We start from the raw sequence: 26,536 nt of genomic DNA on the forward strand, positions 1-26,536 counted from the left end.
AGCAGAGCTCGCGCTACCGGAAGTGAATGGGGCGCATCCGGTGTGGCGGCGCGGCCGGCGCCGGTGCTGGGTGTCGGTGAGCGGGCCGGGGTTCCCGGGTCAGGAATTTCTGATCGCGCCGAGGCTCCCTGAGCGGGCCGGGGGCATCCCGGCGGTGCCGCCATGTCTATGTCGCACTTGTACGGCACGGACGGAGACGATGGCGTGGAGATGGAGAGCTTCGAGGTGTCGGACTGGGACCTGCAGAACGAATTCAACCCGCACCGGCAGCGGCACCGCCAGACCAAGGAGGAGGCGACCTACGGCGTGTGGGCCGAGCGCGATTCGGATGAGGAGCGGCCGAGCTTCGGCGGGAAGCGGTACGGCCGGGCTGGGACCCCGTTCCCTCATCTTCCCCCCGTTCCCTTCACATTCCCCCCATTCCCTTCATCTTCCCCGCGTTCCCTCATCTTCCCCCCGTTCCCTCATCTTCCCCCCGTTCCCATCACATTCCCCTCATTCCCTTCATCTTCCCCCCGTTCCCTTCATCTTCCCCCCGTTCCCATCACCTTCCCCCCATTCCCTTCATCTTCCCCCCGTTCCCATCACCATCCCCCCGTTCCCTTCATCTTCCCCCCGTTCCCTTCATCTTCCCCCCGTTCCCTTCATCTTCCCCCCGTTCCCTTCATCTTCCCCCCGTTCCTTCATCTTCCCCCCGTTCCCATCACCTTCCCCCCGTTCCCATCATCTTCCGCCCGTTCCCTTCAGCTTCTCCCTGTTAGAAATGAGAAACAAAGTCTCGATATTCAGCAAAACTTAGATTGCTTTATTTTATATAACAACGCACTGGGGAAAACGTGAGGGGTCACCACCCACTCCACGCTTCCACCCAACTGGGTTTACCCTTTTTATAGTCTGGCTTTTTTTTGTAGTAATCAATAATTGTTATTGTTTTGTTGGGATAATTCTGCAAGGTAAGCAGTGGTGGTCAAAGAAACTTCCAAACTTCCGTGGGACAATTGGTCATGTAGCCATCTGGTCTTGGTAGATAAAAAACAGAAAAAGTGGGAATTCTGATCTTTAGCAGATAGTTTGTGATTGATTACACAGAGGCAGGAAATCTGATTCTGCAAAAAATAACCTTTCAGACTATGGAAAACACTTTTTTTTTTTTCTTTTACAAACTGGTGTACACAATATTCGTAACAGGGGGATTTAAACAGAGTGGGTTTAATCATATATTTCCCTTTATCTACCTCCATGTTCTTTTCTTATTTTAAATATTCTGGTTTATACAAAGTCCAAAACTTCTATGATTAACACAAATCATTTGTCAATTATCACATCCCTGTTCCCTGGGCTTTTCCTGGATGCAGACACCCACCCATGCACGGGCTGCCCTCAGGAAAACCTCTCAGCTGTGGAAATTTTCACTGTGCTCACTCCCTGCAGCACGGGGAGGAGAGGATGGGGATTGCCTGGCAAAAGCAGGGTTAAACAGCTCAAACAGCTTTTAATATCCCATTTTTGGGGAGAGTAAAGCACAGCAAGCCCCCAGGTTCCTGCAGCAGAATTCCCTCTGGTTTTGCAGCTCCAGGGATTACTCTGCCCCCGTCAGCTTTGTCAGTGCTGGGCTGAGGAAGGCGGCGGCCGAGGAGCTCTCGGATGAGGACTCAGATGATGATGAGAAACCTGTGAAGCAGGAGGAGATTCCCAAGGAGTTTGTGTCCAAGAAGTTAAAAACAGTGAGTTCTCCAGGAAATTTGCTGTTCTTTGTTTTATGTTTATGACGCTCAGGCTGTGGTTGAGGGCAGTGAAACTGTAATAGAGCTCTAAAAAAGGGGGGAATGATTAAATCAGACACCCTAAACCATTGGTACAACTGTACATTGATATAATGATTGTGTGTCCTTGTGATTCAATCCTTTCATTTTTCTCAATATTCCCTTTGGTCAATAGAGGTTTAAAGAAGAGAATTCTTGTGGTTTCCTGCCTTTCAGAGACTTAATTTTTCTTCTTTTACAGAATGGACAAATGCAGGCATGTTGTAGATTAAAACTCAAACCCTTATTTTCAGTTCAAACCAGAAAGAATCAGAAATCAGCTTCAACTAAATTTGGTGATGGAATCTGAGAACCGTCAGATTGTCAGCCAGAATTTTTCAGGACTTTGCTTTCCCATTTGAGGAATTTCAGGAATCTCCTTAGGTGCTTCATGGATGCACAAGCAAGGTTCCAGTGAGCTGGGCAGCAGAATTGCTTCTGGGAAGAACTTTGTGAGGGGAGTTTTGCACAGTTTGGTTATTTGAAACCTCAGGGCTGCAAGTTTTTGTATGTTTGTTTTTGACAGGGTGGAAATTTCAAGCCCAGCCAGAAAGGCTTTGCAGGGGGCTCCAAGTCCTTTGTGGATTTTGGCAGCTGGGAGAGACACACTAAAGGAATTGGGCAGAAGCTTCTCCAGAAGATGGGATATGTCCCTGGAAGGGGTCTGGGGAAAAATGCTCAAGGTACTGTCAATGTGTTTGGTGGTCTGGGGGTTTAACTGGAAGAGAGGTTGGATTCCTTAAAGAACTGCCAACCCCAGGTAGCTTAAACTTCCTTATTTTCCTGCCAGTTATCCAAGCCCTGTGGTGAGAATCAGGGATGTTCAAACTGACCTGTGGTCATTTGCTCCTCTGGGTATTTTGCAAGAGAAAAAAAGGAAGAATAAAGGAAGTGAATTCCAAAGGTGATCATCCCTTGGAAAAGGAAATGCTGTTTTACATGGCAGAATAAAAAAGCAGTGCAGTGTGGTTGGGAATAAGGCTGTGCTTTGGCAGTTTGGTGTATGCTGTGATGAAATGATTTTATAGGGAATTGGTGATGTTGGAAGTACCACAGTGCTGGAGGCAATGCCAGGGAGGGTTTTGCTGCTCTGGTAACTCACAGGGAAAGCCTGGCTGTTTTGCTCTCTCCCAGCACACAAACTGCTCCTCCTGACCCCATTCCCATCCTGCCAGGAATCATCAATCCCATCGAGGCCAAGCAGAGGAAAGGCAAAGGTGCTGTGGGCGCCTACGGCTCCGAGAGGACCACGCAGTCCTTGCAGGACTTCCCTGTGGTGGACTCAGAAGAGGAAGCTGAGGAGGTATTTCTGGGGGTCTTGCTGTTTCTCTGCTGTGTGTACAAAATTCAGTTTTCTTGATTTTTGTGTCAGAGAAAACAATTAGGGCTCATTTTAGGTAAGAAGCCAAACACAGAAAACATTGATTTTGTTTAGGCAGATCTTTCTTGTCACTGTGATGTTCTTTGTTGTTTCTGGCTCACTCTGTTTCAGTGCTTTTCTAGAATCCCTCCTTTGAAGAGTTCCCCACGTAAATAGTCTTTGTCTTTTGTTTAAATAAAAAAAAAGATCAGGAACTTCCTGTTCATTTAATCCATAGCGTGGGTGACTGATCCACAGCATCCAAGCTGGTTTGGCACGAGCTTCTCCACTTCCCAGTTATTTCCTGTACAAATTCCTCATTGGTCTGATGGTTATTTTCCTGTAAAAAGAGGCAGATTTGGGGTGTGACAAAGAGCAGCCACCACAACTTTGCTGGTTTTGTCCAGGAATTTCAGAAGGAGCTCAGCCAGTGGCGGAAGGACCCAAATGGAGGCAAGAAAAAACCCAAGTACAGCTACAAGACAGTGGAAGAGCTGAAAGCCAAGGGCAGGATCAGCAAGCAGCTTGCTGCCCCTCAGAAGGAGCTGTCCCAGGTCAAGGTGAGGTTGATAAGCCAACATGTGACCCCTGAGGAACAGGTTGGACCCTTTGGTGTCACCAGCACATTTTAGCCACTGGTAACCTCAGTAAAGCCAGTCATTGTTGTGTGCTGCCTCATGGAACTCATCCCTGAGCCATGTATTAGCTCTGTGTCACCTGGACATGGTGACAAATTAGATAAAATGTGAGTGTGTGTAGGGAGTTAATTGCAGTTTAGTTTAATTGTTTCACATTTGTCATGATCAGCACTCATCCACATCTAAAAGCACAGTTGTCCTTTTTGGGATTGTTTGAACCATCTTCTACCTCAGAGGGACAGTAAGAGCTTTGTCTGGAGTGCACTCAGTAGAATTATGAGTCTGAAATTAAAGTGTCTTTATAAAATTATAGAAGTTTTAAGTGAAATAGTTAATACTGTAACTAATGGCAAGATCATTGCTTGTAGAATCATTCAGTGAAACTGGGATGAGATGAGGAGATTCTTGTGGCTCTGATTCCAGATTGTCTCTTGTTCATTCTAACTCTTTGTGTCTGGAGAAGGCCATTGTGGAGGCAATCCTCTCATTCAAATACAGTGTTATGTTAACAGCTTCCTACAGTAATTAAGATCCTTGGAAATCTCCAGATTCCAATTGGGAGTCAGGGATTTTCTCCTTTTTGCAAGATGAGAATTTCTTGTAAGAGTTCATTGTTGTGTGCTGGCAGGTGATCGATATGACGGGCCGGGAGCAGAAGGTTTATTACAGCTACAGCCAGATCAGCCACAAGCACAACATCCCAGATGACAGCCCCCAGCAGCCCCTGGGCAAGGACTCCAAGCCCCAGGGCTTTGCCCTGCCTGAGCTGGAGCACAACCTGCAGCTGCTCATTGACATCACGGAGCAGGAGATCATCCAGAGCGACCGGCAGCTGCAGTACGAGAGGGACATGGTGGTCAACCTGAGCCACGAGATCCAGAAGATGGCTGAGGTGCTGTCCCACGAGGAGAAGGCCATCAGCAACCTCAGCAAGGTGCTGGACATGGTGGAGGAGTGTGAGAGAAGGATGCAGCCAGGCTGTGAGAACCCTCTGACCCTGGATGAGTGTGCAAAGATCTTTGAGACCCTGCAGGACAAGTACTATGAGGAGTACAGGATGTCAGACAGGGTGGACCTGGCAGTGGCCATAGTTTATCCTCTCATGAAGGAATACTTCAAGAACTGGGATCCCCTCAAGGTGTGTGTTGGTTTGAGTTATCTGCACTTCTCACTTGATGGCTCCAGTAATCTTTATTACTTTGTCCCAAGTTTCCTGGTCTAGTGGGAGGTGTCCATGCCCATGCAAGGGGTGGAATGAGGTGAGATTTAAGGTCCCTTCAAATCCAAACCAGTCTGGGATTCTAAATTCCTGATCAGTCTGGAGAAAAAGAAAGACAAAAGGAAACTCTGTCCCCACTCTCAGATACTTGCTGTGTAAAAATTTAGGAGTTTGTAAGGTTAAAACAAATCCCTTGTATGAGTGTTGGGATGAAGAATTTGGTGAAAAACAGATCTCTTGATGTTGTTTTTTAGCAAAAGCAGGAGGGGTTTATCTGTCAGGTATCTGAGATGCACAGTCTGTTCTCAGTGCCATTCAGGCTGGGGTAGAGTCTGGATCTCTCTGTACACCTAGAAAAGTTCAGACTGTCCTTTTCCCTCCCTGGAGGTGTACTAATAATGTAAGGTGGGATTATTCTCTGGCAGGACTTTACTAAAAATCATTTAAGATATGACAGATGTGGCACTTGGTGCTCTGGGCTGGTGACAAGGTGGGGAGGAGTCACAGGTTGGGCTCAGTGGTCTGGGAGTTCTTTTCCAACTTCAGGGATTGTGGGATTCTGGAATTAAGACTGCAAGCTCCTGGCTTGCCCTGAGAGGAGGTGAGAAGGCTGCCTGTGCTCAGCACACCATCAGCCTGCTCTCTGCAGATCCCAGCTGGAATTTATGGAAAAGGATAAAGGGCCATTTCTCCCCTATCATTCCCAGGACTGTACATATGGCACAGAGATCATAGCCAAGTGGAAGAGCCTTCTGGAAAATGATCAGCTGTTATCCCACAGTGGGCAGGACCTGTCAACAGATGCTTTTCACAGGTAAAGAGCAAATGATTTGCACTTTGTGCAGCATCTTCCTGTGCTGCTTCCTCAGGGAGGGGAAAGAGCAGACACAAAGGAGCTTTTCCCAAGGATTGCCTTGCTGGGCCTCCTTAAAATCCAGTTTGCAGCTGCAGAAAAGTTCGCAGCTTTAACTAACAGCTCCCATTTGGTTTATTTAGGCCCAGGCTGTAGCTTTGAGCTTCATTTTTTTATTTATTTGGGGTTTCTTCCCAGACTGATGTGGGAGATCTGGATGCCATATGTCAGAAACATCGTGGCGCGGTGGCAGCCAAGGAACTGCGGATCCATGGTGGATTTCCTGGATAGCTGGGTGAACGTTGTTCCTGTGTGGATACTGGATAACATTCTGGATCAGCTCATCTTCCCCAAGCTGCAGAAGGAGGTGAGAGAAGAGGGCTGGGTAGAGCAAAGCCATGATCTGAACCAGTGTTTAAATTCCAGCTGGAACTCCCAAACACCGGTGTGCAGCTTCTGCCGCTGGAGTGAGGAGTCAAGGGTCACATCAGAGCTCTTTGTGCTTCTGCACAAACTTGCTGCTGGTGGCTGGCCTCAGTTAACCTTTGCTGCTGTGCCCCAAGGTGGAGAGCTGGAACCCCCTGACGGACACGGTGCCCATCCACTCGTGGATCCACCCCTGGCTGCCGCTGATGCAGGCGCGGCTGGAGCCGCTCTACTCGCCCATCCGCAACAAGCTGGCCAACGCCCTGCAGAAGTGGCACCCCAGCGACTCCTCTGCCAAGCTCATCCTTCAGCCCTGGAAGGATGTCTTCACTCCTGGCTCCTGGGAGGCTTTCATGGTCAAGAACATCGTGCCTAAACTCGGTGAGATAATAGATAGTGCTGGGTTTTGGGAATCTGCTGGTGGCACCTTTTCTCTGACATCAGGGAAAGATCCTTGCTGATGTGGATGTTGGTGTTACATCAGGGATTGTTGTCAGTGAGGTTAGACCAAGCTTGCCTCTGATTTTCTGCTTCCAGTCCTGTGCAGAGGCAGAAAGATTAGAGAAATGTGAGGAATTACCCTGGTTATTCTCTAGGTTTTTCAGTCTTATTTTTCATAAATTCATCTCCAGCTGGTAGAAATATCTGAGAGCTGTCAGGGTAGGACCAGGCTGTAAGATGACTCTGTTACTCCTGAATTCATTGGTCTGCTCTTATGTTTCATCATTAGTTTTGTAAGACAAAGCAGCTCAATGGTTTAAAAATAGTCAAGGGTTTTTTAGTTTCTCAGTCTGGCAGCAAATTGTAATCACTGGAAGTGGAAATGCACCATTTTGTGGCAGGATCAGCCAAAGATTCTCACTGTCCCTTAGGATAACAAAAAAGGTGATGCTCAAGTTCTGTGTATTGGCAGTGGAAGAGGTCAGGGCACTGATAAAACTGAGTGAGGCTCTTTTCTAACTGTCCTTTCCTTTCCCAGGAATGTGTCTGAATGAGCTCATCATCAACCCCCACCAGCAGCACATGGATGCCTTTTACTGGGTGATTGACTGGGAGGGGATGATTTCTGTCTCCAGCCTGGTTGGGCTACTGGAGAAACACTTCTTCCCAAAGTGGCTGCAGGTGAGACACTGAGGATTGAAGAAAGAGGTTTTGTTATCTGGGGAGTGATATAATGATTCCTGTCAAAGAATTGCTGCCCTGGTTCTGAACTGGGCTGGTTCCCACTCACAGCTCAGCAGTCATTGGAATAGTTCCTCCTGTTACTGACACTCATTAATAAACCAAGTAATAAATTATGCCAGGGGAGATTCAGGTCAAGTATCAGGAGGAATTACCTCATGGAAAGAGTGGTCAGGCACTGGAAGGGGCTGCCTGGGGAGGTTTGGAGTCCCCATCTTTGGAGGTGTCCAAGGAATGCCTGGATGTGGCACTCAGTGCTCTGGGCCAGTTAATAAGGGAGTGATTGGTCACACTTCAGACTCCATACTGTTGGAATCTTTTCCATGTTAAATGACTCTGGGATTCTGTGGCAGAGATGCCTCTCCTGCACAAACATCCCTGTGCTGCCTTTGACCTGTCCCTTCCTCTGCAGGTGCTCTGCTCTTGGCTCAGTAACAGCCCCAACTACGAAGAGATCACCAAGTGGTACCTGGGCTGGAAGTCCATGTTCTCAGACCAGGTGCTGGCACATCCCTCCATCAAAGACAAGTTCAATGAAGCCCTTGACATCATGAACCGGGCTGTGTCCTCCAGTGTGGGTAGGTGGCTCGTGGGGGTGGCTCTGCTGCTCTGGGCTGGCAGCACAGTCACGTGTGGCTGCTGGGAAGCTGATTGGGGCACGGCTCTGCTGGCAGCATGGCAGCACCTCCCATGAGCAGTGAATTCAGTGGGTTCTGCCTTGCTCTGTCCTTAAAGAACACCTCTGAGGTGCTGCTCAGTAGTTCTGGACTGCATTGAAGCAGAAACGGGACCATTGAACAACTGATCCTCTTCCTGCCTTGCCCTGTCAGTCAGACATTATCCTTTAGGGCTTGACTTCTAAAGCTGTCATTATTGGGTATTTTTTTCTTTATGATGAGATACTGGTTCTTTTCCTTATCTTTACAGCAGTTCCCTTCCACATGACTGTCCCTACCACCTAAAAGTGATTGTTGGGAGTTCAGTGCTAGTTACACCATATAAAAGAGAAGGGCATGCCTGAGGGAACAGCACCTGCAATTTGCCTTCTTTCCAAAACAGCACTCCCTTTCTGAACCCAAACTTAAACACCACACTCCAAATATGACTGACTCCATGCCCTGGATGGAGCTGCTTCCCTCTGGGAGCAGCTCAGCACCGTGTTCTCCCCGTTCTCTCCCCAGGTGGGTACATGCAGCCGGGCGCGCGGGAGAACATCGCCTACCTGACGCACACGGAGCGGCGCAAGGACTTCCAGTACGAGGCCATGCAGGAGCGGCGCGAGGCCGAGAACATGGCGCAGCGCGGCATCGGCGCCGCCGCCGGCTCCGTGCCCATGAACTTCAAGGACCTCATCCAGACCAAGGCCGAGGAGCACAACATCGTCTTCATGCCCGTCATCGGCAAGCGGCACGAGGGCAAGCAGCTCTACACCTTCGGCAGGATCGTCATCTACATCGACAGGGGCGTGGTCTTTGTGCAAGGGGAGAAGACCTGGGTGCCCACCTCGCTGCAGAGCCTCATTGACATGGCCAAGTGAGGCACCTGGGTGCTCATCTACTGCAGAGTCTCATTGACATGGCCCAGTGAGGCACCTGGGTGCCCATCTACTGCAGAGCCTCATTGACATGGCCAAGTGAGGCACCTGGGTGCCCATCTACTGCAGAGCCTCATTGACATGGCCAAGTGAGGCACCTGGGTGTCACCTCACTGCAGAGCCTCATTGACATGGCCAAGTGAGGCACCTATGTAATGGGAGACCACCTGAATGCCCACCTTGCTGCAGAGCCTTGGCCAAGTGAGGGCCTGCTGGGAATTGAGTCACCGTCCCAGGAACAGCCTCTAGGTAATCCATAGAATAAACAAGTTCCAGGTTTGTAAATAGTGACACTGGAGCTGGATGCCAGATTTTGTTGGAAGAGCTGTTCAGGCAAGAGGATGGAGGGCCAGTCTTCCCCTCCTGGCTAAGGAAGAACAAGCAGTGCTGACACTGGTAATTGCCACCTGAGACAGGTTTACCAGCAAGTTAGGAGGGATCACATTCTCTGCTCCAACAGTTGAGTGAGGGCTGGCCTAGCTGAGTGCCCTCAGACACCACAGCTTGTGCTGCCTGTGTGCTGTGCTGGCAGTGAGTTACTGTCCTCACAACATCCCCCTCACATCCCTCTTTGCTGCACACAGCCAGGACCTGTCCCAACTCCCTCTGCTGTGGGACTGCAGTGGTTAAAAGCACAAAGGTGAGGGAAGGAATCCTAAGGCTTTTTTTTCCTGGAGTGAGCCAACCTGGTTGTCAGGGCTGTTTAAGAGCTGATAGCAGCAAATGAGAGCTGGGAGCTTTTTCCAAGCATGCACTGGGAACCAGACCTCCAACACCTCCCACTACAAGCCCCTCAGATAATTTCCCCTTCATGATGAGCTGAAATGTGTTTAGGACATTGAAGGGCCTTGAATTGTTATGGAAGGTGAGGGAATCAGAGCAGTCACTGCAGTGCAGATGGTTCTCAAGTCAGGTTTTGGTGGAATTAGTTTGCTGTATTCAGTGAGTGTAGGTCAAAGCTCAGCTTTATTTTTTTGTTAAATAAGATACAAAAATGTCCCATCACCTCAGCATTCAGGTGCTGCCACTTCTGGCAGAGCCTGATGCCACTGTTGCTATTTGAGCTCCATCTCAGCTGACAGAAGCTTCCATGGGAAGAGATGTGGATCCCAGCCCTGCCACCACAGGGACGGTCAGGACTTGGCAGTAGGTTCCTCCCCCTTCCTGATGATCTCCAGGTCCTCACAGTCCTGGTACATTGGCTCCTCTACAAAGTCCCAGACCTCAGGGGAGAGCTCCTGCAGTTTATCCAAGGGAAACCAGTGCACTGAGGTGTCATTGAAGGTGTCCAGGTAGCGGGGGTGACTGGGGAGTGCCACTTCCTCCACTCCTTTCAAGACCTAAAGATCATTTGGGGAAAAAGTTAGATAATGCAGAAGCCCCTTCCTGCAAAGCTGAGCCAGTGAGGATGAGAATGGTGTTGCATTACCCTCAGCCCCTGTGTGCAGGATGTTCTGTAGATGTTCAACAATCCTAAAGTGATCAGCTTTTATATTATAGTATCTAAGAAAAAGGTTTTAAAAATAATCCCCCTCTTCTTTCCAATGGCACTTCATTTCCTTTCTCATTAAAAGGTGTGTTGTCAACATGAAACAATAATGTTTAAGTGTTGCCTCATACCTTTGCTATGTAAGAATAATCTCTCTCCAAGATTCTGGACAGCAATCTGCAAAAATGAAGATGTCCACATTAGACACAATGTTCCTGTGGATTTAGACATGTTTTGTGCATGGGACAGAGAAGAGGGAGAGGGCTCAAGACTGAAAACTTTTATGGCAATGAAAATGCACCAAACAGTGAAATTGCTGTTAGAATAAAGCAGTGGGACAGAGAAGAGCAAAGCAGGGTGGGAGGCACCAGAGGTTGATCAGGGTGTGCCCAGACCTCTCCTCGATTCCTCGGAAGCTGTTGCCGATGATGACCAGCTTGGAGAGCGCCGCTGGGCTCCAGTTGCTCCACAGCAGGTTGTTGTACAGAGCCTTCCCGCAGTGCACCATGTAGAACAGCGTGGCCGCGCCCTGCACGCCGCGTTTGCCCTCCTGCCCGGGAAGCGCCGAGCCGGTCACGGCCGAGCCCCGCCCGCGGTGCCCCGCGGATCCCGGGGCTCTGCTCACCTCATTCTCCGTGAGCAGGCACAGCCCCAGCGCTCGCAGCGCCGCCGCCTCCCGCGCCGAGAAGGCCGGGTCGAACAGGGCGCAGCGGCCGGGCGGCACCTACGGGGACAGGGCGGCGTGAGCGGGGCGCACCGGCCCGCTGCTCACCCCGCTGCTGCCCCGTCCCGCTCCCGGTGCTCACCCGCAGCTCGTCCAGCAGCAGCAGCAGGAAGGCGAGCTGGTACCGCGCGGCGGGGCAGCGCCCGAACCGGCCCAGCCCGTAGCACACGCAGCGGGCGGGCGGCTCCGCGGGGCCGCTCAGCGGGGCGCGCACGGCTCCTGCGAGCGGCGGCGTCAGCGCGGCGGTGCGGGGATCGCTGTGCCCTCTGTCCCCGCACCGCCGGGGATCGCTGTGCCCTCTGTCCCCGCACCCCCGGGGCTCGCTGTGCCCTCTGTCCCCGCACCCCCGGGGCTCGCTGTCCCCGCACTCCCCTCTCCCCGCACTCACCGGCGCTCTCCGCCCAGAAGCCGGAGCTCAGCAGATCGTTCCTGCGGAGACAGCGCGGGGTTAGCGGGGCCCAGCGAGGAGCGGGCACACGGGTCGGGGCCGGGCACTCACCGCGCCTCTCGCAGCCGCCGCAGCACCGCTTCGGTGCCGGGGCCGCCTTCCTCATCATCATCATCATCATCCTCCTCCTCCTTCTCGCCCCGCCGCCGCCGCCGCCGCCGTGCACGCCCCGCTCGCCACCCTCCCGCCGCAGCCGCCATGCGCGCGGTCACGTGCGCGGTCACGGGACCGGGGGCGCGCCCGGAACCGGCGGCGGGAGCGAGCACGGGACCCCGGAGCATCCCGGAACCGGCGGCGGGAGCGAGCGGCAGGATCCCGGAACCGGCGGCGGGAGCGAGCACGGGACCCCGGAGCATCCCGGAACCGGCCGGAGCCTCCCGCAGCCATGTCCCGCCCCGCCGCGCCCGGCCCCGCACCATGGTGAGCCCCTTCCCCGCTCCCCGCTCCCTCCCACACCCGCCGGTGTCCCGGGAAGCGCCTTCGGCCTTTTGCTGATTGCTGTCCCCGCTCCTGGGTGACCCCGGGGCTCGGCAGCTCCATTCTGTCCCTGGGTCGCTCCAGGGCTGTGGAGCGGTGCCACCTTTGAGCCAGAGCTGGGCTGTTCCTACGGGAAAACGCCCGCACCGAGCTCGTTCCCACCTTGTGACCAGGTGCTGACTGGCAGGACAGGTTGGAAAGTGTTAATGAATACGTGCATTGAAGAAATTATGAGCAGAATGACATCTTCAAAGGGACCCCACTGTTGCCAGCTTCTCCTGCTGCACCCAGGAGCTGTTTGGGATGGATATGGATAATAATTCTCGATAATTGTAATAATTATTGTACCCCCAGCATAGGGGATTACTATCAATTATCCCATGTGCTGAGAGTACAATATATCACAAATCCACTTCTTCCACGTGTCTGAGAGGTGGAGTTATAGAACCTATTTTAAACTCACAAAAGTGGTGACATTTAATCATGAGAGACATTTTTGATGCTGCTTTTGGGTGTGTAAAGAATCACATCTCTCCATTTGCCATAACCTTTTGTTGCTCTTCCAAAGAAACAGAAAGGAGAAGGGTAACAGTTTACAAATACACAATGATTTCTGCCAATGTTTTAGGTGGAATTACTTTTTCCTTTATGATGGCTCAAAAGTGAAGGAGGAAGGGGATCCTACAAGTGCCGGGATCTGTTATTTTTACCCTTCCCAGGTAATGCCTGCTTTATTTCATACCTGTAAAGTGCTGATGCTTTTGGATTGGGAGGGATTGGGCTTCCAGGTGATTTGGATGAATCCTTATTAGTGGTCACAAAAGTTATAAGAAAGTTTTTAAGAAATCCCAGTTATTATAGCTCCAGGTGGAGCGGGACTGGGCTCCACCAGGCTTGGGGCACAGCAATGGGGTTACACTCTGTTCCCTCCCAGGTCTGTCCTGGTGATGTGAATAAACACACACAAGGGATGAAAGTTCCTCTCCATGAGCCCCAGGCCTTTGTGCTGCCTGGAAAAAGCAATCCAATTATTTTTCTCCCCAAAATTTGCCTGTTCTCCTGCGTTTGATTTATAGAATCCCAGAGTTGTTAAGGGTGGAATAGAGCTTTGAAATCAAGTCCAGCCATGAACCCAGCACCTCTTCACCACTAAACCATGTCCCCAAGTGCCACACCCACACATTTTCTCAACACTTCCAGGGATGGTGCCTCCACCACTGCCCTGGCAGTGCTGCCAATGCAATGCCTGACAACTCTTCCTGTAAATTGAATTGAAATTATAATTACTTTTTATTTATACCTGAAAGCAGCAGTTGTTGGGATGTTTTTGAGTTCTTTTAATGGGAAGTTAAAGCTTTTGCTCCCTGGCAGACCATCCCAGAGCAGCAGGAGCTGCTGTGTGGGCAGATGGCCGGGGTTGTTCGCTGCCTCACTGAGATCTCTGGATCCCCTCCCAGCCTTGTCCGCCTCAGGAAGCTCAAATTTGCCGTGGTGGTGGATGGAGACTTTCTGTGGGTGAGTTCAGACAGAGAGGGTTTATTTTTCAGGGTGTGGGCTGCACCCAGGGACAGCTGGGGAGGGTCCTTGCAGTGCACAAGTTTCATTGCAAGGTAACTTATATTCTGTTTTCTGTGGCCTGGCTGTCACTTCAGCTTCCTGCAGAAAAAATTCAAGTACCTCATTTCTGTGCCCATACTCAAAGGGATTTGTTAAGATGTTCTTGGCTGGAAACAGAACCCCAAAATCCCACACTGGTTTGGGTTGGGACACCTTCCACTATCCCAGGCTGCTCCAAGCCCTGTCCAGCCTGGCCTTGGACACTTCCAGGGATGGGACATAGCAGGATTCCATGTGCTGCAGTTTGTAAGGACACAGTCAGTGTTTGATAGCCTGATTGTTCCTTCCTGCTCACCTTCAGCAGCCCCAGAGCTCTGTCAGTGTTCACAGATATTTAGTATATAAAGAGCAGTGTGTGGCACTTGTGACAAAAATGCCCCAAAACATTCTCTGTGAACTGGGCTAAGGCCAGTCAGCTCTGTTTAATTGGCACTGCTGCTTCTGTTTCAGCAACTCAAAAACTAAATTGAGCATCATCATAATATAAATAATGAGTTAATTTGAATATTTTGAAGTATTTAGTTTCAGGCAAATGTTCTCAGCTATTAAAGCACCAAGTTAGGTCATCTAACGTGGGAAGGGAGCGTGTCTGAAGCTCTGCATTTCTGATATTTATTTATCCTGTCTGTGCCAGGGCTCTTGTGTGGGTCTGTTTGCATTTCCTTTTCCCATGACTGTGATTCTGAGGGGCGTTTGGCTGCACAGAGTTGCCTGTCCTTGTGTGAAAGCGATGAGAGCTGTTGTCACTGCCGTGCCCGAGTTCTGTCAGGCAGTGTTCTCCATTCCTGCCTGTGTCTGCTGCAGGTTCTGGGCTGTGCTGTGGAGCTGCCTGACGTGAGCTGCCGGCGCCTCCTGGAGCAGCTCATCGGCCTCTTCACCTTCTACCAGGGCCCTGTGCGTGGGGCATACATGGTAACCAGGGACTGGGACAGGGAAACCAGGGACTGGGGGCATGGGGACAGGGTAACCAGGGACTGGGACAGGGAAACCAGGGACTGGGGACATGGGGACAGGGTAATGAGGGACTGGGACAGGATAACGAGGGACTGGGGACATGGAGACAGGGAAACCAGGGACTGGGGATGTGGGGACAGGGTAATGAGGGACTGGGACAGGGTAATGAGGGACTGGGGACATGGGGACAGGGTAACCAGGGACTGGGGATGTGGGGACAGGGTAATGAGGGACTGGGACAGGATAACGAGGGACTGGGGACATGGGGACAGGGAAACCAGGGACTGGGGATGTGGGGACAGGGTAACCAGGGACTGGGACAGGGTAATGAGGGACTGGGGACATGGGGACAGGGTAATGAGGGACTGGGACAGGGTAATGAGGGACTGGGGACATGGGGACAGGGTAACCAGGGACTGGGACAGGGTAACCAGGGACTGGGACAGGGTAATGAGGGACTGGGGCATGGGGACTGGGAAACCAGGGACTGGGGGCATGGGGATAGGGTAATGAGGGACTGGGACAGGGTAATGAGGGATATGATAACAAGGGACTGGGGATGTGGGGACACAGTAATGAGGGACTGGGACAGGGCAACAAGGGACTGGGGCATGGGGACAGGGTAATGAGGTACTGGGACAGGGTAACAAGGGACTGGGGACATGGGGACACAGTCCCAGGAGCCTGGGACATGGAAATGAAGGACTGGGGACAAAGGGACACAGTAACAAGAGACTGGGACATGGTAACTAGAGATTGGGGACATGGGGACACAGTAACAAGAGTCTGGGACATGGTAACCAGGGACTGGGGACAAAGGGACACAGTAACAAGAGACTGGGACATAGTAACTAGAGATTAGGGACATGGGGACACAGTAACGAGAGACTGGGACATGGTAATGAAGGACTGGGGACATGGGAATACAGCAATGAGGGACGGGGGACACGGTGACTTTGGGGAGATTTACTCTTCCCCTGGTGTCCCAGCTCTGCAATGTTCCCTCGTGTTGCCTTGCTCCTGCCAAGGGTCACACATCCAAGAAGTGGGAGCTGGAAAAGTGAGCAGTTGATCCCTGCCATTGCTCTGAGGTCCTGTGGGGCTCTGCTGAGCCTTTCCCAGATGTTCACTCTAAACAGTTTCCCCTCAGCACTGTCTCCCTCTTTTTCCTGACCTTTCCAGGCCCTGTCCCATCCCAAGTGCATGGACACTTTGCAGTGACAGTGTGGGGGTTTCTGTCACCCACAGGCATTTTCCCAGGAGGAGCTGAGCAAGGAGTGGGACAGGTACATTGAACACATCCAGAAAAACACCAGTGACCTCCACAGGATTTTCAATTCTCTCTGGCATCTGGACAAAACCAAGGTAAGAGCCTGTCCTCTGCAGTGCCTGTTCTAGAGCTGCCCCAGTGCCAGTGTTTGTTTATTTGCTGCTTTGAGGTTTTGCAGGATTGTGTGGCCTCACTGCCCTGGTTCTCCCTGTGCAGGTGGATCCCCTGCTCTTGCTGAAGGCAGCTCTCATCCTGCAGACATGCCAGCGCTCTCCCCATGTCCTGGCAGGCTGCATCCTCTACAAAGGCTTGTAAGTAACCAGGTGTTCCCTGGAGGGTTAAATCCAGCCCTTTCCAGGCCTTGGATCCTGGAGTGCATCCAGGGAGCAGAGAAGGGCTCAAGGGCAGCTCTTGGTTACTGGCAGGAACATCAAGCTTCAGACCAGGCAGTTCCTGTCTGTCTGTGTTTCATTGGGACTGAGTGGTTTGTGGAATCACAGGATCATGGAATGGCTTAGATTGGAAGGGATCTTAGATCCCAACCTGGCAGGGGCACCTTCTACTATCCCAAGCTGTTCCAAACCTTATCCAGCCTGGCCTTGGACACTTCCAGGCATCCCCTGGCAGCCACAGCTTCTCTGCCAGGGCCTCAGCATCCTCACAGAGAAGAATTTTTTCCTAATATCCCATCTAACCCTGCCCTCTGGCAGTTTGAATCCCAACCCTGTCCTGTTCACTCCTTGTGAACAGTGTCTCCAAGGTTATTGGTGCTTATCACCATGAAGGAGTTCAGCACTTGGGTTTCAGTGGAAATCTGCTGATTTTGATACTCAGCAAGATGTGAGGACTGGGTTTCTGACATTCTTAGGGGTAAGTCACCAAGGAAAAGAGAGATGAGTGGATGTTGTGCTTTCCCAGCAGTTTTCCCCCTGCAGATGTGTAGTTCAGTGGAGGTGTGTCCGTGTGTCCCTGGCTCTGTCTGTCCTGCTGGCCAGGACCACTGTCTGTACTGACAGGATGACACAGGGGGATGAGACAGAATTCCCCATGAGAAATTCCAGCTTCTTTCAGTCAAAGATGACTGGATGACTTCAAGGAAAGCCTCCAAGGTGGCCTTGAAAGACAGGAGGTGGGGAATTCCGAGAATTCCTTGGCAGCAGCACTCAAGTGCCATTTTTCTTTGGCATGAACTGTTCCAGTGACACCTTTTACAAGCACTGGAAATGTGCCACAGGGAGAGCATCTGCCAGGGAGTGACCTCATAGCTGCAGGCAGGACACTGGAGTGAGTCACTGCAGCACCTGAGAGTGCAGGGACCTGGACATTTGACTTGAGGAGGGACTTGGGAGCCTTGTCCTGTACCAGGGTGTGTCCCCTCGTGTCTCTGGTCTGTCTGGTAGAGATATTTTGTCACCAAATGTCCTAGCAGGGTTCTCTGAGCTGATGGGCTCTAAGTTCCCTCTCAAGCCAAACCATTCAGTGCTTCTCTGACTTTGCTTTGTCCTTTCAGGATTGTGAGCACCCAGCTGCCACCTCCCCTCACTGCCAAAGTCCTCCTGCAGGGCAGCGAGTCCCAAGGCCAGGTAAAGTACTGAACACTTTCCCTGCAAGCAGATTCCTGTCAGGATGTGCATGTGTCACCATGGAGAAAGATAAATATTGGTGCTGATGCTTAAAGCATTTATTAGTTATCACTGAAAAAGGTTCCAAGACTTCTGTGCTAGGATTTAGGGTTTTTTTCCAGTCTTTAACTTATTGAGCTCGTGACTTCTTATTTATGTGATGTTTTGACTGGCTTTTTACACAAGTTTTGGTATTTACTGGGAAATCCACCAAATGAGTGTCTGAAAGGAACAAAAGGCAGTTTTCATTTGCTTTAAAATTTGCCAAATGTTATTATTTATGTGATCAAGATCTTCTGTAATAAAGCCATTAGTACACAGATATGAAGGCAGCCTTTGCTGTTCTTCTGCTTGGATGAAGGGAGTTTCTGTGCCCTGAGCAGGTGGTGATGATAAATCTGGGCTCTGTCCTGAATTTTTGGTTTATTTTGGTTGTTGGGAAGATCCACTTGGCTTTGTGAGCTCCCTCAGACCAAAACCCTTTCCAGTATTTGCTGGGGGGGTTGGTGTGTGGTCTGCTGCAGCTTTGGGGGACTGGGAGGGTGACAGGTGTCCTGATGTCCCTGATCCCTCACCAGAGCTGATTCTTGGCTTTTGTTGCAGAGTGAGCCTGGAGCTGAGGAGCCACAGGAGCCTGGTGAGCATCCAGCTGCATCCTGTGGGCTGCCTTCCCTGCATGGGAGCACGAGCTGGTTCTCTGGGATTCACATCCAAGCTGTGCTGGGTGCTGGAGTATCTCCAAAATATCCCAGAGGGTGTTACTGTATGTTCTGATCATACAGCCTGTGCTGTGTGATCAGAACCAGCTCCTTCTGCTGGGTTTGCTCTTTTGGGTTCTATTCCAGTTCTTCAGATTCCCAACCATGCCTGCCTTGATTCCAGTTCCCCATGTGGCCACTTGGCCACTGCTAGGCCCTGACAACAGATGGCTGGTGCTTGCAGTCCAAAACCTCCAGCCATCCCCTCTTAGCATCAGTGTGGGGATGATCTGCCAGGGTGGAAATGCTGAGGGGAAATTTAACTGTGTCAGGCATGAAGGTATGAGCAGGATGGAAAATGCTGGGAGGTGGGAAAAGGCTGCCCAGCTCAGTTGGGATGCAGATCATGGCAGGCATGTAGCTCCTGCAGAAGCCTTTGGGCAGGTGAGGTTTGGTTTCTTTGGTAAGCTGTTGGTGGAATCCTCACCCCTCCCCTGCTCCTGCAGAGTCTGCGCTGCCGCCGGGCGTCCGAATCATCCCCGTGTTCCTCACAGGGGAGGAAATCTCTGTGCTCCGGGACTTCCCCGTGGAGTGGATGGCCAGGTAGGAGCCCAGCCTGAGCCAGGGGCAGGATTTGAGACACTCACTGTGTCCCTGTTCCATTGTCAGTGTTTTCCCTGGAACTAGCTCAGGCTCTGTCGCTGCCTTTGGAGCAGCCTGGAGTGGAGCTGCTTCCCCAGACCAGCTGTGATCAGCCCTCAGCTCACAGCACTGCTTTGTGGGCAAGGGAGGGACAGTGCCAGGAGCCTGCAGTGTAAGATTCCCAGGCTTTTCACCTGTGATAGACCTTGGCCCATCATTTTTCCCAGGTCTCTTTGTAGCAGGGGATGGATCAGCCATTGATCAGTGGGGTTATCAGCTATGGGATAACTCCACACAGGTCCTGCTCACTGTTTGATCCACTTGTCATCTCCCACTAGGTCACCCATGTCCCCAGCAGGCCCCAGAGCAGAGGAGAGTGCTCTCTGCTCCCAGGCAGTTCCAGAATCAACAGGAGCTCATGGAAACCAAGCCCTGGATGGAATCTCTGTGCAGGAGTCCTGTGAGGATGCTTCAGGCACACCTGCCCCAGGAGATGCTGTGCAGTTGGGCAGCCCTGCAAGTCCTATGATGGACTTTTCTGGAATGGAAACTGGCACAAGGAATTCTCCAGCTGCAAACCTGAGTGGAGCAGGCAATGAAAGCTCAGAGCTCAACAGGAAAACATCCTTCCCTTCAGAGAGTGACACAGAGCAGCTCCCAAGCCCTTCTTCACTCCAGACTGAATGTTCTTGGACTACAGGTCCATACCTGGAAGGCTTTTCCTTTCCCAACCCTTACTGCTGGGAGCAGGAGAGCATGGACAAGAGGGAATCCCCTGCGGACTCTGATGTTGGTCACTGTGCTTCCCAAAATTCCCTTTCAACCAGCCACAGCCCAGCTGTTCCCTCTCCTGCCCAGGAGCCGAGCAGAAGAAAATCCAGTGAGCAGGACAAGCCATGGAGTGTGAGCCAGGACAGTGTGTCTGGAGGCAGTGGCAGCACAGCTGGTGACCACGTGTGGGGCTTGGATTGTCCTGCTGGAGACGCTCAGCTCCAGAGTGGGAAGCAGCTGCTGCTCCCAGGGGTTCAGGAGGCTCTGCCCAGTGACCCTGCAGGGCTCAGGCCATGTGCCAGCAGCAGGGAGGACAGGCTGGGTGGCAGAGGCAGCGAGCCAGCCCAGCTGAGCCTCTATGTTCACTGCATCCAGGGGCTGGTGCTGTCACTGCTGGCTGAGCAGCAGCTGCGCCGGGACCGCCGCGCCGTGGAGGACGTGGTGAGTGGGACAGCTCTGCCCCACTGCCCTGCTGGGGGTCACAGCTGAGGAGGGAGCATTGAGTGGTGCTGCCCATGCCTCCCTCACCTGCTGTGAGCTGTGCCAGGCTCCGGGCTCGGCAGCCGTGGCTGCGTGGGAGCTGCGGGAGCGCGGAGCGGGGACAGCCGCGTCTGGCAGGCAGCTCCCGGTGCTGCTGCTGTCTGGCAGTGCCAGCACCGGAGCAGAGTGTGGGTGTGACAGACACCCAGGGGCTGCTCTGGAGCTGGGATTCGCTGGGGATCCCCGGCAGCTCGCTGCTTTTTGGGAAGAGAGGATGGTTCTGTTAAACCCCCGCCCAGCTCGTCACCGCCTCTCCCTCGGGGAGCACCGCAGGCACACCGGAGAGGGCTGGGAATGGGGAGATGATACCATGTGGGCTCTGCACCTGGATAACACCACAGCAATCCCAATCTCCCCTGGTGGGGTTTGGGTGCTCAGGATCCCCTGTGAGTGAAGCTAACAGGGCTGCAGGGGCAGGGTGTGCCAGCCCCCCATCTTTCCTGGGAAGCATCAGCTGCAGAGCTGCTGCCTGGCCTCTGCCTCCCTACCAGGAGCTGAGTCAAAGCTGCAGAGCCCTGTTTGATATGCCAGTTGCCATAGGAACAACCTAATTTCCTTACCCAGCCAGACTGGAAGGTGGAGGGAAGCTCAGACTAATGCAGAGCCTCAAGGTTGCTCCTTCCCCTCGGAGCTGTGGGACACCTGGGGCCCTGGGAGCTGGGGAATGTCTGCTCTGCACAGCAGGGCTGATGTGCTTGGGTTGGGATTGCTGCCAAATCAGCTGAGCCTGGAGATGCAGCTGGGGCCCTTTGCACCAGACATGGCACTTTGTCCCCTTTCTGCTCGTCTGGAACAGCAGGGGGGACACAGGCAGGTGGGAATTGTCATGCTGGAGAGCAGAATCCCTGTTGCACAGGGATTGCACAGTTCATTTTCCTTGATGTCTTGCCCTGGGGCTGACAAGCTCTCCTTCCATTCCTGTTCTTCTTTTCCCAAACATCCTGCTTCCATCTCACATACCCTTGTTTTGGATCTCACCAAAACTGCACTGTCACACAGCTTGGATTTCGGGGCTCTTCTGCTGCACCCTCTCTTGGGTGCAGGTATGTTATCCCTTAGGAGAAGGTGCCCTGCATGTCCCACACTGCCTGAGGAAGTGCAGCTGGGCTGTGCTGCTGGAGGATTTGAGGCACAACCTCAGCTTGTCTGTCCCTTTGTTTATCTGTAGGTTAAAAATGACCCTCAGCTCTTAGGGATGTCAAAGCTGAGTTATAATTAGTGTTTTTTTGAATGCTTTGAGGCCCCCAGATGACGCCAAAGAAGGGTAAAATATGCTACTTGTGCAGCTGTGAACCTCTGGGAGGGCGGGTCCCATCCCAGGCTTTCCCCGTGGAGTGGGAGGCTCTTGGCCTCGCCTCCTGCTGCTCTTTAGGTCTTATCCCTCCATTTCACTGCACAGAAAGGAAAATCTGTGCTGTGACAGGGGTCAAGGGTAGGCCAGGCACTGGCATCCTGCTGAACAAAGGTTTGATCCTCTCCCCAGTAGGGCAAAGCGCATTGGCAGGATGAGGATTATGGAGTTAATCTTCCCAGGAGTGGTGGAGGACCCCTGCCTGTGCCCTGCCTGTGCCCAGGGAGCCTCAGCATGATCAGGGCCTCTGGGCTACTGGAAATCCATCCAGAACAGCAGCTTGGCATTCATTCAGTGCTTTGTTGTGTGTGCTTGTACTGCCCAGTGTAAGCAAAGGAATGTCCCTTGCTGGGGCTGTAAATCATGTGAAATGAGCTCTAGAGGGTAATGGTTGATGGTAAATTAATGAGGCCTTGCATTTTCCTGTAATTAGTAGCATCAGGTGGCTTAATGGCTGATTTTCAGGTTGGAGTTGTAGAATCTCAGACTGGTTTGGGTTGGGAGGGAACTTAAAGCCCATCCTATTCCAAGCCCTGCCATGGGCAGGGACAGCTCCCACTGGGCCAGGTTGCTCAGAGCCCCATCACTGCCTTGGGAGCTCTGTGACTCCCTCTGTGCCAAAATTTCCCAGCCATTCTAGGTGGGAGCCTGGACAGCAGAGCAAGGAAGAGTCCTGTCCTTCTGTCACCTGAACTCCCTCCAGCACCTCCTTGAAGCCCAGGTGAGGCCCAGGTGAGGCTCTGAGCTTTGCCCTTCCCTCTGCCTGCAGTACCACAGCAGCCTGGCCTCCCTAAATGGCCTTGAGGTCCACCTGAGGGAGACTCTGCCCAAGGACTCCTCAGCCTCAGCCAGGACAAACTACAGCTTCACACACTATGACTGTGTCCAGAACGTCCTCACAGGTGAGCCTTCCTCTTCTGGGACTGCAGGAGGGAGCAGTGAGAGAATGGGGTTTATGGGAACCTTTTCTCAGGCCTCAGACACCCTCTCAGGAGCATTTCTCAGCAGAGTTCCCACCACAGAGCCCAGATCAAAGGCACTGTTGGGGAGCTTTGTTGGGATTGAGGGTGTCCTCAGCCTGGTCTGCAGCTGTCCAGGGCCTTTTCCTGCCCAGTGAATGGGGACACACTGCAGAGTGGGTTTTTAACACCCCTTTTCTCCTGTTGTGCAGCAAATTTGCCTCACACCCCCGGGCCCCTGGACAGACACTTCCTCAGGGCAGCCACACTCATCCACTCTGACTTCAGCCAGCTCCCTACAGCCTCAGAAGTGATCATCAGGTAAGGGGTGCTCACAACAGGGCTGCTCACAGAAGGGCAGAACCCCTTTCCAAGCCTGCCTGGGTTTTGACACAGGTTATGATCACACCCAAGGACCAGTCACATGGCTTTATTCCCTAAGTTTGCTTTGATTTGTGGGTTCCTTCCTGGATGTTGAGAGGCTGCAGTGGCACCAGGAGGGTGGACTGAGGGCACAGCTGAGTGCTGCCATGGCTTGGATTAAGATGCAACACTCACACAATTGCCAGTTCCTGGCACCATAAGGTTCTAAGACACAGTTTTAAATTTAGCTGTTCCTAATAAATTTGTGTCTCGGCAGGGAGCCAAAGGCACCCTGAATTGGCAACCTAGATATTGTTTTCTTGTACAGCTTGTTGGGTTGGAAACACACTGTGATGTGCGTGGCAAACTCAATTGTGATGCACCAGGCAGGATGGTCTTATCACAGCCAGAGCCCTTCCCAAAATCCAGAGCTTTTCCTGACATCCATGCTCATGGCTAAAGTGGACACCCCTTTTCTCAGCTGAGCTGGGAGTGCACAGATTCCACCTGCCTGCTGCTGCTTGTTTTCCCAAACCATGATGAAATAAAGATGCTCCTGGGAATTACACAGTTTCACTGCTCTGGCACTGCTTGCCAAGGGAATGTGAATCACACACTTCAGTGCTGGAGAACTCCTTGTTTAGCATGAGCTTTGCTGGCTTCTTAAATCCAATCCTAAACTGACTGGCTAAGCTGGCGTGTTCCCTGTTACCCTGAAAAAAGCAACTCCATGTGTGAATCAGCCTGAGTAACAAGATGACTAAAACTGCTTTCTTTTAAGGAGAGTTGTCACAGAAGGGTGTCAGCAAACATTGCAGTTGCTGCTTTCCTCCTTCAAGGAGAATCCAGGGTCCTTGGCTTTGCTCCCTGCCAGTCCTCCTGCAGGGAATACTCTGGGAGGGGGGATTCTTTGTCTTAATTAATGTTTTTAATCACAGTTTTGGTGGTTACTGAATCTGATTCTTGTCTGAGCTTCATCACAGCTGTGACTGAACACATGGCTCCTGCTGCAAAGTGCTGGGATTTGGTTGTGGCCAGCAGCAGTGGGAGAGGAGGGATGTTGGGCACAAGGAGTGTTTCAGGCTCATGGTGTCCTGGGCTGGGCTGGCAGCAGGGGGAATCTTTGGAGCATGGAATCCCAGAATCATTAAGCTTGGAAAAGCCCTCCCAGCCTATCATGTCCAACCTGTGACCAATCCCCACCTTGTCACCCAGTCCAGAGCACTGAGCTGGACTTGGTTACAGGGACATCTTTCCCAAACAAAATGATTTTGTGATATCCCACTTTCCCTTTTAAAGATGCCAGGACCCTTTAGAAGGAGGGGTTGGTTCCCTGTAGCTTTCAGAGATTTGGTGCCTGTTCAGCTCCATGTTCTCCTGCTGAAACACCTGAAAGTCCCTCTCAAAACTTGGGAGCCCAGTGCCCAGCTGAATCTTTGGGCAAGTGAATCTTGCCCAAAGCTGTCAATCTGACCCCTGCCTTTCCCTGCCCCTCCAGGAATGCCTCCACAGCTGTGTATGCCTGCAGGAATCCTGTCCAGGAGACCTACTTCCAGCAGCTGGGAGCTCCACTCCGCAACTCAGGCGTCCCCAACCCGCACGACAGCGCCTTCAGCCTGCCCAGCAAGGCCAAGCAGAAGCTGCTGAAGCATGGGGTGAACCTGCTGTGAGCTGCTGTGCTCAGCCCTGTGCAATGTTCATCTCCAGAAAGGAAAATCTCAGCTGTTTGTGTCCTGCCCTGCCTCTGTGGGGTCTCCAGCCTGCCTGGCCCTGAGGAAGGGACACTGCTTGCCCTGTCCTGCAGCAGGTTGTGGGCCAGTGCAGGTGTCAGTGACAGCATTTACCAAAGACTGAGGACAGAATGCAGTGCCTTGGGTGTTTGGTTTACATGGATTTGACAGGGACTCTGCTCTGCAGATTCCCCATGTGCCTTGATCTGAGGTAAAGCCTCACCTTGCTGTGAGTTACACAGCCCCAGGCAGTGCTGGCTTTCAGAGGTGTCAGTCAGCCACTGTCTGTGCCTGCACTTGCCCTGGTCAGACTTTGGCTTTATTTATATCCCTTAATCCATGGGAATGATCCTGCCATGACCTAGTGCCTTGCCTTGGTTAGCAGTGCCTGCCTGTTCTCACACAGGAGCAGAACAAGAGCTGCAGAGCTCACAATCCCTCTGGGGGTGCTCCCAGGAGGTTTTTACCCCACAGGTGACTCTGGAGGGATGTCCCTGTCCCTCCACACCTCCCTGGTCAGTGATGGTCCAGCCCAGCCCTGCCTTCCTTGTGCCCACCTGGATGTTCAGCCTCACAGGGGCTGGTGATGGTGGTACCAGTGTCCCTCAGCCTTGTGCTCCCTCCCTCCTGCTGCAGGACCTCACTTCACTGTTCTCACTGCTCTGTTTGCCCACTCTACAAACCCTGAAGTTGCCTCTGAGCTGATGGGACCAAAGAGCTTTTGTATCCCCTCAGCATCCCCCCTTTCTGCTCTGACAGTGTCCCCAGTCAATGGTGGCTGGGGGGCTGTGGTGGTGGCTGCTTAGGCTGAGGGATGAATACCTGTGTTTGGCTGGGCTTGGAACCTGCTGCTGGTGCAGACACACCCCTCAGTGTGACTGTGGAAATAAAGGAGTCTCAAGGCTCATCCCAGCACTGTGTCAGCAGCCACAGTCACATTGTTGTCTTGCTTGTGGTTCCTGGTGTCATGGGCTGGGTTGTGGGAGCTGTTCCCTGTTCAACTCCATGCCAAGGGTGGTTCCTGCAGTGCTGAGGTTGAACAGGCAGAGCCAGTTGGTTCAATCATTCCTTCAGAGCAGCTGCTTGGAAGCTTCCTGAGGGATAAATGTGTGACTGGTGTCACCAAGAGATGGTGAGCAGAGATATCAGTGTGGGGAGGTGCTGAGCAGGCTTGTGCCAGCACCAGAGCTGGGCATGGAAAGGTCACCACTGCCACAGCTTCTGGTCCTACTCCAGCACAGACAGTTCCCAAGGTTGCTCTGCCATGCCAGGACTGGTCCACAAGTGCTGGGAATTTCTGAGGACTACATAAGATGGGCCAGCTGCTTGCTCAGGGGTGGCTGGGCACAGGCCTGGCAGTTGAGGAGGTGTTTCAGCAGGAGCAGAGCTGTGTGGCACTGCTCCCATGCTGGGCATGGAAGGACTGTCAGGAGCCTGTTGGCAGCATAGGAGTGAAAACTCCGTGGGAAGGCTGAGCTGGAGCCACCCTGGTGCCCTCCTGCTTCAGTGACATCTGTGTGGAAGATGGCACAAGTAAGGTGCAGCTTCCTTGGTGACTTCCCTGCACACTTCCACTGGGTGATGGACAAACTGCTCTGGTTCTGAAGGGAGCACATTGTGAGGAAGAACATCAGAGAGGCTTCGTGGTGTGGGAGGAGGCAGGAGGGATGAGGGATCCCTGCTCAGCTGAGCCAAGTGACTCCTCTGGGAGATGCTGCTCTGTCCCTTCTGTGCCCTCAGCAGATCTGGGTTCCCCCTGCAATTCCCAGGAGAGGAATCCTGGGAGCAGCAGGAGCAGCTCCAGCCT

At 52.4% G+C, this 26,536-nt stretch overlaps 3 protein-coding genes across 3 annotated transcripts; 2 read left to right on the top strand and 1 right to left on the bottom strand.

Annotated features, from left to right (window-relative positions):
• Positions 1-16: 16 nt before the first annotated feature.
• On the top strand, positions 17-10,673 carry TFIP11 (tuftelin interacting protein 11). Its single transcript, XM_079322920.1, has 12 exons — positions 17-359; positions 1,571-1,724; positions 2,329-2,485; positions 2,978-3,105; positions 3,570-3,722; positions 4,429-4,938; positions 5,727-5,833; positions 6,071-6,239; positions 6,436-6,679; positions 7,278-7,420; positions 7,893-8,058; positions 8,662-10,673. The coding sequence occupies exons 1-12, from the start codon at positions 163-165 to the stop codon at positions 9,015-9,017; spliced, it is 2,484 nt and encodes an 827-aa protein (XP_079179046.1). The 5' UTR covers positions 17-162; the 3' UTR covers positions 9,018-10,673.
• SRRD (SRR1 domain containing) lies at positions 10,022-12,091 on the bottom strand (the record flags this gene model as incomplete). Its single annotated transcript, XM_079322946.1, has 7 exons — positions 10,022-10,414; positions 10,695-10,740; positions 10,959-11,113; positions 11,189-11,287; positions 11,370-11,506; positions 11,676-11,716; positions 11,787-12,091. 7 exons carry the CDS (start codon positions 12,089-12,091, stop codon positions 10,208-10,210), a joined length of 990 nt encoding a protein of 329 aa, XP_079179072.1. The 3' UTR covers positions 10,022-10,207.
• On the top strand, positions 12,057-25,641 carry HPS4 (HPS4 biogenesis of lysosomal organelles complex 3 subunit 2). The gene is made up of 13 exons (XM_079322921.1): positions 12,057-12,155; positions 12,841-12,931; positions 13,584-13,727; positions 14,634-14,741; positions 16,032-16,148; positions 16,270-16,364; positions 17,564-17,636; positions 18,279-18,312; positions 18,880-18,976; positions 19,354-20,227; positions 22,447-22,579; positions 22,849-22,957; positions 24,498-25,641. The coding sequence occupies exons 1-13, from the start codon at positions 12,121-12,123 to the stop codon at positions 24,667-24,669; spliced, it is 2,082 nt and encodes a 693-aa protein (XP_079179047.1). The 5' UTR covers positions 12,057-12,120; the 3' UTR covers positions 24,670-25,641.
• Positions 25,642-26,536: the final 895 nt, after the last annotated feature.

The sequence above is a fragment of the Erithacus rubecula genome (assembly GCF_903797595.1).
Source record: "Erithacus rubecula genome assembly, chromosome: 19".
NCBI classification, from domain to species: Eukaryota; Metazoa; Chordata; class Aves; order Passeriformes; family Muscicapidae; genus Erithacus; species Erithacus rubecula.

Coding starts and splice junctions, on each gene's coding strand:
- TFIP11 (XM_079322920.1), top strand. CDS start 163: ATGTCTATGTCGCACTTGTACGGCACGGACGGAGACGATGGCGTGGAG. Junction 2,486..2,977: donor TCTGGGGAAAAATGCTCAAG/GTACTGTCAATG, acceptor CCATCCTGCCAG/GAATCATCAATCCCATCGAG. Junction 5,834..6,070: donor TCAACAGATGCTTTTCACAG/GTAAAGAGCAAA, acceptor GTTTCTTCCCAG/ACTGATGTGGGAGATCTGGA.
- HPS4 (XM_079322921.1), top strand. CDS start 12,121: ATGTCCCGCCCCGCCGCGCCCGGCCCCGCACCATG. Junction 16,365..17,563: donor TGCATCCTCTACAAAGGCTT/GTAAGTAACCAG, acceptor TTGTCCTTTCAG/GATTGTGAGCACCCAGCTGC. Junction 17,637..18,278: donor GCAGCGAGTCCCAAGGCCAG/GTAAAGTACTGA, acceptor CTTTTGTTGCAG/AGTGAGCCTGGAGCTGAGGA.